An 11,815-nucleotide genomic window follows, 5' to 3' on the forward strand; every position below is an offset into this window, starting at 1 on the left:
GAGGTCGAGATGGAAAGATGTGCAAGTATGTATGCTATCCACCCGGCGAAACATCCATTGGCATTAACAGCAAATGAACTTGAATCATTACCGAAGGCTTTGCTTTTGAAGTATTATAGTGCATTCATTCCTGTTTTATGGAATCGTTTACCCAAGTATTTGCAGTGTGATAGTGAAGTGCAATCATATCAATTGTGCTACGATCATTTTAATCAACCCTGGCTACATACGCATATTGATTCTTGTAGACCTAAACGTCGAGATTGTGAAAAGTGTCACATAATGGAACGACTTGTGAATATCTATACGACTCTACGCATAAAAAATCCCTGTGAAATGACATCGGAGGAGCTTCAAATTATATCTCCTACCATCTTTAAACAATGTTTTAGTGAATATACAGATATTCTGTGGGATCGTTTACCCGAATATTACAAATCCGATAGTGAGATTGCATTATTACGTCGTTGCGTTGAACATTGGAATGTATCATCGATGGACGATCATATTGACGGTCCGGCTCCGCAACGTCGAAATTGTAGGAAATGCTGTGAACGTGTTTGAACAAGTTTAGAATGCACGTGTTCATAACGTCGGCGGAATCAAAGAGCCTGTACAGAAAAAAGGACCACCGGAGGAGATTGCATCGATTCCAATATAGATCACGTTTGAACCTGTTTGAAAGCGTGTGGAAGGGGATGATCCAGTTTTGGGGTAGGGATAGATGGAAAAACTACAAATAGTAGAGTCCAGAAGAAAAAAGCATCACTTCACGTCTTCGTAAAGTTGAGTCAAGACTTGCTCTTTAAAGAAAATCTCAAAAAACTATATTCATAATGGAGTTCTCCGCCATCAACAATATCATCGCAAAGTCAGAGTATCTCCCTGCCAAGAAGCTGAAAGAACTTCAAGTCAACGAAGAATATCGCGTCTCGGACGTGAGGACAGCAAATACCAAATGGGGAAAAAGATACGTCGCCGAAATCAGGAATGAATTCACCGTATTCCTGCCACCGCGAGTTGTCAAGGCATTCGATCAGAATCCAGCGGTATTCGAGAAACTTTTGGAAACGGCTCATTGTGGACAACTATACATGAAATATCTCGGTGGTGATTGGAACGCTATTGAATTTTCTCAAAGAGATTTCTAATATTCTCAACGCAAAAATGTATATATCTGAATCACCGATGAAATGTATGTTGAAGGAGGAGGAGGAGGAGGAATATTGTATAAATAAAATTACACATTTATGAAAAAATTGTTTTGTTTATTCCAAGATCCCTCTATTACATAATGCATGATATACGTATAATCAGCTTTGCAAAGATTTTACATTCTTCGTTGCACAATTAAATTTCGATTCGTTGGTGTGGTGGTGATGGTCGCAATTCGATGGACTTTTCGGCAGTTTTTTCAACGATGGGCAGTCCAAAGTCTCCAAATCGACAATCTCCGTTGACAGATCCAAAAAGTTCGTTAGCCATAAAGACTTTTCGCAGCCTTTTACGAAGATGGTATGAGCGCCGCGTAAGATAGTTTGAATTATTCCTCTTGCTGCATCGTATGGTATAACACCAAAATCCCATGACAATCCATGAAAATTACGTTCCAGCCATTTGTTTGTCGTTTTATACTTTGTCGGCAGAGAATCCCATGCATACGGTGGTGCGAAGAAAAGTGTGAGAGGTTCAGCATTCTTCACGTCCGCACGAATGATTGAAATTTCTTTGAGTATAAACTCATTGATGGGTCATTTGAAGCCTTGTAGATCGATGACAAAATCCATGATGACTGTTGGCCGAAGAAGTTGATGGTACGGTTTTATACCAATTTTCTCACCCCACCACTCACAGGATTGTATTCAACGATGCGATCGTGTAGAATGAGGCAGTATGCGCATGTTTGTGCTGGAATATTTGTGCTTGTTTCAAATTCGAGGCGCACATCAACAGGTCCAGACTTGAGAGAATCGTTCTGCTTCGAGCAGTCAATCACAATGAGAGGTGCAAATTTGAGAAAATCCGCTTTTGTAAGCCATGGTTCGGCCTCCTTATTGTAGTACATCGGTTGAAAGTTTGTATACATATCGTACAGTACTGCATACTGATTTTGTTCTATATTCAAATTCATATTACCATAAGGATAGCATTGTGAATTCAAGTATAATTTTACATCAGTAACGTTGCAATGATCAAAATTACTCGCAGTTTGCCTCTTATTATTCTTTCGTCCTGTTTGGAATGCCAGGATCACATATCGAGGTTTTTCCAGCTGCGTTGATGTCTTGACTGACCACACGTGTTTCGATGTCGCCGGTAACATTGGATATTCATACAATTCCCACGTACGAAAACTCATTGGAATTGGGGTATCTTTGGCGATGAATTTCAACAGTTGAATTTTCCGTTTATCGGCCACGGTGACGTATGGAACGAGCCATTCAATTTTCCGTAGTATAATTTTATAATCTTCAGCGGCTGGTTGAAGTATGGCATTATCATCGGAACGTGATCTAGTCAAAATCAATTCGTGCTTTGCATTCACCACCATTTTTCGATAATCTTCAGCAAATCCCAGCAGCATGCTCAGTGGTATGCATACGTCAAAGTTGCCTGCTACGTCTACAATTTGTTTAGTCTCCTCAACATCGAGCCAACCGGTGTTCTCAAGCATTGCACTTCTCGCCGACGAATGAGATGTATATCCTTTGATGAGAGATGTGATTCCCACATTTTTATTACGATCGATTTCAACTGCGTTAAGTTCATAACGCACCTCCTCGAATAAATGACAAATGGCATTGTTGACGAGGCTCGTTGCAGCTAACGCTGCACCATCCGCCTTTGTCAGTTTGCCGCGAATGTGAATTGAACTTTTACTCGGTAGAATTGATAAATCTTGATGCTGGATTGAAATACGTATTTCATCACTGTTGTTGTATGTTGACGACGCGTATGGTTGATGAGCATGAACCTCATAATGTATGATGGATTCGTCAAACATGACGGGTGTCTGAATGTTTACGATTTCTTCCTCCATTGTAGGCAGCAGATGCACAACGAGCAAAGCAGATAATTTCTCACACGCGAACTCCACGAATTTTGAGACCCAAACTCTTCAATAGTAGAAGGTTTTGAGGTGTTAGCTCTTTGAGCGTTGATCGACGACTGCTTTCGCGATCCCATGTTGGCTTATTAATATTGCCAATACGATGATTGTAAATTATGCCCATTGAGATTTTATATGAAGTCTTATGGTGATGACTTCACCGCGGAAATTGATCAAATCTCCGTCTTGATCGACAATACGAAGCTGTATATTGTCAATGCGACGAGTTGTGATTGGTAGATAAATGACGCTCGACGGTACTTCGATGATTTTATAGCCGGCCGGTACAGATGGGAAAAATTCGTGAATTGTATGAACTTTTCGCCCGTTGATGTATGCACCAGTGGTTATGTTACACTCGACTCGAATGGGGTTCACTTTGAGAATGGACACGAGTAGTAGGTGGTGCACTATGGCGACCCCCACTCCTATCCCCACTCCTTTCCCCCCCACTAGGCCGAGCGGCCGGCGTTGTGGGCGAGAGGTTTGCGGGTGTGCGGAGCGGGGATGAGCGTGTCGTCATAGTGCACCATCGTTTTTTTTTATTTTATATTTGTAAAAATATAAAATAAAAAATCTCTCTCTTTCTCTATACATATTAATTTTATTTTTAAAATGGATAAAAAAAAATAAAAAGAAAAAATAAAAAATAAAAATAAAATAAAAAATATATATTGAAAAAACTCACCAGGGCGACGCGTGTGGTTCTCTCTCTCTCTCTCTCTCCCTCGATCCAGTCTCTGCTCCACGACGTTGTCTCGCGTCCGATAGTTTTTCACACGCACACACGCACACGCACACACACACACGCACACACGCGCACACACACACGCACGCAGCCTACTCCTCAGGACCGTCCGGGGTGTCGACAACGTCGACGAAGCCGTCGTCTTCGGCTCCTTCGTCGTAACCACGATAGCCGTCGGGCACCAACAGCTCGTTCACGAGTATACCCCCGAGATCCCGGCCATCCTCAACAAACAGCCGGACGCTCAGGGGGTGTTGCGTGGGAGGGCTCATGACGATGGCCGCAAGAGTTCCCTCGCACAGCGCTTCCATCTCATTGATGGGATAGCAAAAATCCTCCAAGTAGGCGAGGCTGTGGAGGGAACACTCTATTACGAGTGCCGGTATTGCCTCTATTACCGATGAGGGGTGGTGGAGGCAGTCTAGATTGTAAAACGCTGTGTCACAGTGATCCACCAGGTACACCTCAACATAATCATCGCTATCGCAGTATACGATTTCGCCGCGGTACACAATGCGTGAGCCCCGCAACACCACCACACAACTCACGCCCGGCGCTGCCTCCTCACTTTGGATAGGCCTGTCCAGCCTCCTGTCTATAAATTCACTATACAATAATTCTAACACATGTAAATGTAGCTGCTCTATAGCGGCGGTGCGTACGTAGAGACACGCAACACTCAACAACCGTATGACGCGGCACATAAACGATTGATGCAAAAGTTCATAGCGGTAACGCGGATACATTTTGAGGGAAAAACTTGTAGAGAGAAAAAAAATATAAATTTGACCGGGACGAGATACTCGCGCACGGTTCGGTTGAAGACTGACGGCTAAGACGTTCATGCAAATACGTGCTTATGGTGAGCACATCATTGCAGGGGTAAAAGAAGGACAGGAGGGGTGTAAAACAGCTGACGTCTCGGCCTGATGCAGTCATCCTCGTATACGGGGCAAAGGAATCACACATGCCCTCTCGCTCGCTCTCGCGCTTAGATAAGACCGTTCGCGAGGCGCGATGCCTCGCGAGAGCTTGAGGTATTCAGTGCTTCATCAAAACTGCACGTGGCTGCAATCTCGACGGCGTACACCCTCTTACTCGCTCTCGTGCTAGCATACGCGTCAGCGTATACGCTCTCGCTCGCTCTCTCTCTCGAGATACGGTACCTCGCGCTCACCGTGCACAGCCTCTAAGCAGGCGGGGGAGTACGTCATCGTAGCATTGACCTTAAGTCATAGCATCGCACTGGTTCTTTAAGCAACAGCCAGCAGCGATGGTGTATACCGTCTCCCTCGCTCCAACGTCATGCTACATCCTCTTTCTCTCTCGCGAGGCACAATACTCGAACATTTGAGAGTCGTGGCAATGATAGCGCATGCTATCTCGCTCGCACCCGTGTTGTGGTAAAGCCTCTCGCTCGCTCTCACATGAGATGCGAGGCCCTGCGCTCTCGCGACGCCGTCGTGCTGTGTCATCAGAATTGCACGTGCATCGGCCGAGCGCTCCAGAGCTGTAACGTGGATAGAGCACAGCCTCTCGCCCACGCCCGGAGACATGATACATTTTCTCGCTCACTCTCTCTCTTGTGAAGCACACGAGCGCGAGAGCAGCAACAGCATATGCCCTCTCGCTCACACTCGCGACACCGCTCATTCTCTCGCTCGCTCTTTCGCTAACCGTAGAGGCACAGCGATTCACAGCTGTAGCAGTGATACCATATACCGTCTTGCTCGCTCCACCATCATGATACATCTTCTCTCTCTTTCTCTCTCGTGGGGGACGATACTCGAGCATCTGAGAGTCGCGGCAATGATAGAGCATGCTATCTCGCTCGCTCCCATGCCGTGATAAACCCTCTCGCTTGCGCTCTCGTGAGATGCGAGGCCCTGCGCTCTCGCGACGCCGTCGTGCAGTGTCATCAGAATTGCACGTGCATCGGCCGAGCGCTCCAGAGCTGTAACATGGATAGAGCACAGCCTCTCGCCCACGCCTGGAGACATGATACATTTTCTCGCTCACTCTCTCTCTTGTGAAGCGCGCGAGAACAGCAGCAACAGCATATACCCTCTCGCTCACACTCGCGACACCGCTCATTCTCTCACTTGCTCTCTCGCTAGATGTAGAGGCACAACGCTTCAAAGCTGTAGCAGTGATGACGTATGCCGTCTCGCTCACTCTCATCATACCGATCCTTTAGTGAGCAGTCCTCTCTCTCGCTCTACCGTAAGACGCGATGCTTTATACAGAACTGTCGGAATTACACATACGGATGCAGCCTCTTGATGCCTCTAAACAAATCCCCATCAATATATATTCTTTATTATATGCTATTTTGCGACTTCAGCCGATTCACTTATGAAGAGCGTATCTCCGAGGGCTAAAGACACAGCTCGGTCTTCGGGAGAAGATGCTATACAGGAGATGGAGCAATATGCTCGGAAATATGCTTGCAGGGCTAAACAAAGCTGTCTCACTCGTGCGCGTGCTTTTTCACGCAAACACCGGGGACCATGCAGAGTACTGTTAAACTTCAGCGACTGCTCCTTTGCTGTCTTGAAAAAAGTATCGCTAGCATTTTAATCATGATTCACACCTATCTTCTCGCTCGAGATATGACAGTAGCGATTCAACCGTCATATAGAACGGTATTTAACGATCACCCCTTACAATGTCGGATGAATCAGTGCGTTCTTGTATTTTGGGTCTTTTACGTCTAACAAAACCGCATAGCGCTCAGCTGAGACGCCGGTGTAACGACCTATGGTGTTACGAGTTGCTGCGTTTATCGGGTGCTCGACTCGTGAACAGACTTAAATACGTGATCTGGTGGGCCCCTTTACGTGCTCTAGTGGTGGCCTATAACAGAGGCATATTAAGTGGTCAACGAGTGCTGGATGCTGTGTATGACGAGTTACAGCGCCGCGGTGTTTTAGAAGCCCCCCGCGTAAGAGGCCTTGTCGGTGAAATCAGATGTAAGTACCATTATCACGATAAATCACTGTTGTTGGCGATTAGCAATACAACAGCTATTTTTTTTTTACCATAGGCTATCGGCAGTTTTACGATGCGGGGAGTGACGAAGAAGAGGCTCTCGCTGAGGCGACGAGAGCTGTGGAGGAAACGGATCTAGAGCGTCAAACAGCCCTCTACCGTACGTATTCAACTCTGCTTTGGCATTATCATCCGCGATTTTCGTTTTTAGACGTAAAAACCACGGGGCGGTATTTTTCCAGAACCGTTGCACGAGGAGGGGGTAGGGGAAGAACCTAGAGCGAGCACCTCGGCAGCCCCGGCCGAGACGATACCGCAGCATTTTACCATATATCGGCCGTTTTACGACGCTGTGAGTGACGAAGAAGAAGAGGCTCTCGCTGAGACGACGAGAGCTGCGGAGGAAGCGGATCTAGAGCATCAAACCGCCCTCTACCGTGTGTATTCAACTCTGTTTTGGCATTATTATCAGCGATTCTCGTTTTTAGATATAAAAGCTACTGGCGCGGTTTTTTTTTCAGAACCGCAGCATGAGGAGAGGGCCGAGGAAGAGCCTAGAGCGAGCACCTCGGCAACCTCGGCCGAGCCGGTACCGCTGCAGCCCGAATTTGATGACGACGAGGCGTCGACTATTCTCAACCCCTCCTTGATGTTTAGCGATCGGTCTGATATACTGGGTAAGCATAGCCGTACAGCGATAATAAAATAAAAATAAACCGCGTTAATAAACAGAAATTATGAAATAACCCAAACAGCTGTGTACCGGCACACCAGAGCTAACGATGACGACGGAGCGATAGCGGGTCCATCGTATCACCACCATCGTCAGCAGGAAGATGATGACCTCGTACAACCCGAGAATCAGCTGGGGGTGTATCCGCTGGACGCTCAACAGGCGGAGGAGGAGGAGGAGGGGGAGGAGGAGGAGCGTCTAAACGAGGAGCGATTAGAAGCTAGACGCTTCGGCCTATGGTTTCAAGAGCTGATGGAGTGTGATTCAGGTAAAGAAATAATAATGTCTTCTCTCTCTTTCTCCCTCACTCGCGCGCTTTCTCTCTCTCTTTATCTCTAGCCCTTGCGGTAAATGCAGGATATGTTTAAAAGGCTTTATTATATTTAACACAGGGTACTCGTCAGCTGACTCGTCAGCTGTCTCGTTATTGGCGTACCGCGATTAGTACGAGGTACACTAAAGTTACAATATGCCTTTTTATCAGCGATCTCTACCCTATAACTCACGCTTTTGTTTGATTACAGATATACAAACGGGCGGGGGGAGAACGCGCAATACACAGGGGTGCGAGGCTTTCGGGGATGTGCAACCCCCGGGAGGGCGGATCATCATTGCGCACGATACAGCTCGTTATTTCAAACGTTTTCGACTACGTGGTCGGGATATAACACTGCGTATCCGCCAACCTCAAGCTGGCGCAAACGTGACAGCATGGCTTGAAGGAGCATTCCGCGATCTTCTGACGCATCTCACGAGTCACTGTGAGGGTGGTGACTACGCGGGGATCTCGTTCTCCGCGAGCAGCTTAACGCACGGCCCCGTCTGGCTTTCATTCCGTCCTGTCCGCGCCTATACATTTGTAGATATCTGGCAATTAATAACAAGCATAGCTCAAAGTGCAGCGTCTCTGGATATTGATGATTCTTTCCAAATAAAAGTATGTATCGTTAAAGGCGTGGAGGGTAGGGGGCGAAAACGTTTGACACACGAGGGTGTTGCTAAAAAATCAATTTTAACGATTCGAAATACCGACAATCTGTGTCTACCGCGCTCGTTAGTAACAGCACGCGCGTACGCGGAAAGGGGCGAGATACGCTCGGGGGCTCTGCATTCTAGATGGCAGCGTATACGGCAAATTAACGGGTCGCTTCAAAAAGAGGCGGCGCTTGAGCTCACGAGAAGCGCAAATGTTGTTATACAGCCCGCTGGCTGTGGTATGCGCGAAATTGCTATATACCAGAATTATCTAGCTCGTGAGGGATTAGCTATCGTTGTTTTTGAGTTTTTGACTTTGGGGCGACGCGAAAGGCCGGTGTTTGACGGTACACAGACGGTTATGGATACAGTAGGCTCAGTCAGGCACACGTTATACATTCTGTATTATGAACGGTCGCACCATTTCCAGCCTATTTTGAATCTGTGTGGTGCTGTAGGCAGCTTAAACTTCTGCGCAATCTGTAACGCCCGTTCTCGTCGGGATCATAGGTGTTTAAAAAAGAAATGTCCTCGCTGTCTTCAAGCGCCGCCCTGCGCTCCGGGCGCTGCTACCACGATCAGATGTGAGGCGTGTAACCGCGATTTTTTTGGGGAACAATGTTTAGAAAATCACACTTCTGTTACCACCCGTCGTAACCGCAGGGTAAGCACTGTTTGCGAGTCTCTCCAGCGATGCCGTAACTGCTTTCGTTCGATAAGACCTTTATTGAAAAAGATGCATGTGTGCGGGGTGGGTTTTTGTAAAACGTGTAAAGCGTCGCAGCCCTATAATCACCAGTGCTATATGAGGGCTGTTCGTCACGACGAGAGGCCAAAAGAGGATACATTCATATTCTATGATTTTGAAACGCAGCAGTGTACGCCTGTAAAAGGTGATCCTGCAACGCGTGTTCACGAGCCGAATCTTTGCGTGGCTCAACGCGTCTGCACCAAGTGCTGCGATAACACTTCTATAGACGAGCCGTGCGAGCATTGCGGGGATCATGAGTTTATATTCAGGACGAACCCTGTGTGTCAGCTTGTGGAGTTAGCCATGCAGAGTATCCCGGGTTCCTCGCACATATTTTTAATAGCCCATAACGCCGGTGGCTTCGACGCCCAGTTTATCCTGCGCTACTTCATCGAGGAGAAAAAAACACAACTCCCGTCTTTAATAATGAACGGCACTAAAATCATCACAATGCGCATTGGCAAACTCGTGTTTCTCGACAGCTTGAACTACTTTCACATGCCTCTGAGCGCTCTGCCTAAATCTTTCGGTCTAAAAACCGCTCTCGCCAAAGGATCTTTTCCGCATCTGTTCAATAGGCCTGAGAATCAAAATTATATTGGACCGATGCCACCCGCAGTCAATTACTCCCCCGACACTATGCGCCCGGAGGAACGCGAGCGTTTTTTTGCATGGTATAACGAGTTAAAGAATGCCTCTTATGAATTTAACTTTTCAAACGAGCTCATAACCTATTGCAAAAACGATGTTACGATATTGAGGCAAGCTTGTGTGGTTTTCCGGAAAATGTTCATGGGCAGCGGGCGTGTTTGCCCGTTTAGCGAAAGCACAACAATCGCGTCCGCCTGCTTTCAAATCTTTCGAAAAAATTTTTTAAAACCTAACACGATCGGTATTATACCTACGGGCGGTTACAGATGGGCTCACAATCAGTCAAAAAAAGCGCTCTCTTGGCTCGTGTGGATGGAGCATTCTTTAAATCGTCGTATCATTCACGCAGGACGCTCGCGCGAGTTTAAACTGCCTCAAAATTTATTAGTAGACGGTTACTACGAAACACCTGATTCAACCCATGTGTTACAGTTTCACGGTTGCTATTGGCACGGGTGCTCGAGCTGTTTCACTGTAAACAGAGACCGTAAACAAGGCGACGGTGATACATTGAACGAACGTCTCGAGAGAACAAACACTATATCGCAGAGAATCCGCTCAAGCGGCTACACGCTAACAGAGATTTGGGAGTGCGCGTATGACCGGATGATAAAAACAGATTTAGAGATGAGCGCTTTTGTGAGTGATCACCCTCTGGTTCGAGCGGAGCTTCTCAATCCGCGCGATGCTTTTTTCGGTGGTCGCACGGAAAACATGGTCACTCTGTACGATGTGAAAGACGGGGAACAGATACGATATGTTGACGTCTGCTCATTGTATCCATACATCTGCAAGTACGGTAAATATCCGGTGGGGCATCCAACGGTATACGTCGGTGACGAGTGCAGGGCGTTGACAGGTCCCGAAAATAATATCAGCCTTTTCCGCGTCGAGGGCCTTGTTAAATGTACAGTGCTTCCACCGCAAAATCTTTATCATCCGGTGCTGCCTGTGCGAATGCACCAGCGCCTGTTATTCGGGTTATGCCGTAGCTGCTGCGAAACAATGAACCAGGACGCGTGTCCTCACGAAGACCCCGCGGAGTGCGTATTTAGCGGTACCTGGGTGGCGGATGAATTGCGAAAAGCTATTGCGTGCGGGTATAAAATATTAACCGTGAGCGAGATCTGGCAGTATGAGATAACGCAGTACAACCGCGATACACGGGAGGGGGGCCTTTTCACCGGGTACATAAACACTTTTCTTAAAATCAAACAAGAGGCTAGCGGCTGGCCCGATGGTTATGCAGATGATGAGGCTGCCCAAGACCGTTATATAACTTCTTTTAAGACAGCCGAAGGGGTTCAGCTGGAACAGAAATAGTGTCGACACGCGAAAAACTTATGGAGCTGCTAAGCAGTCCCGAGCACGAGATTACTGGTATGCTACCCGTTAACAACCAAGTGCTGTATGTTAATTATACGAAAACCGATGATGCTGTAATGCCGTCTAATATAGCAAACGCTGTCATAGCTGCATACACCACAGCCCAAGCCCGTTTAAAACTTTACACCTATCTCGAACCGCTGGGTAAGCGTGCTCTGTACTGCGACACCGATTCCGTTATTTATGTCACGAGAAAAGAGCCTGGAGAGTATGAACCGCCAACGGGTCAATTGCTAGGGGATTTAACCGACGAGCTAAGCTCTTACGGCGAGGGCAGTTACATTAAGTCTTTCATCTCAGGCGGCCCTAAATTTTATTCTTTCATAGTTAATACGCCGGGCGGCGCGGAAAGCGAGGTTTGCAAGGTTAAAGGCATAACGCTGAATTACGCAAACAGCTCGCTGATAAATTACGAATCAATACGGTCATTTATAATAGGTGAGAGAGAGAATCCTGTTGTACTACAGTTTG

The 11,815-nt window shown here is 46.9% G+C and overlaps 2 protein-coding genes across 2 annotated transcripts; both read left to right on the plus strand.

The window, feature by feature from the left end:
- Positions 1-5,973: 5,973 nt before the first annotated feature.
- Positions 5,974-8,240, plus strand: LOC122418157 (uncharacterized). Its single transcript, XM_043432221.1, has 7 exons — positions 5,974-6,829; positions 6,904-7,008; positions 7,091-7,285; positions 7,370-7,525; positions 7,604-7,849; positions 7,974-8,032; positions 8,106-8,240. Exons 1-6 carry the CDS (start codon positions 6,526-6,528, stop codon positions 8,024-8,026), a joined length of 1,059 nt encoding a protein of 352 aa, XP_043288156.1. The 5' UTR covers positions 5,974-6,525; the 3' UTR covers positions 8,027-8,032; positions 8,106-8,240.
- LOC122417761 (uncharacterized) lies at positions 8,051-11,281 on the plus strand. Its single transcript, XM_043431556.1, has one exon. It carries the CDS (start codon positions 8,051-8,053, stop codon positions 11,279-11,281), a length of 3,231 nt encoding a protein of 1,076 aa, XP_043287491.1.
- The last annotated feature ends 534 nt before the right edge of the window (positions 11,282-11,815 follow it).

The sequence above is a fragment of the Venturia canescens genome, chromosome 11, assembly GCF_019457755.1.
Source record: "Venturia canescens isolate UGA chromosome 11, ASM1945775v1, whole genome shotgun sequence".
Taxonomy (NCBI): domain Eukaryota; kingdom Metazoa; phylum Arthropoda; class Insecta; order Hymenoptera; family Ichneumonidae; genus Venturia; species Venturia canescens.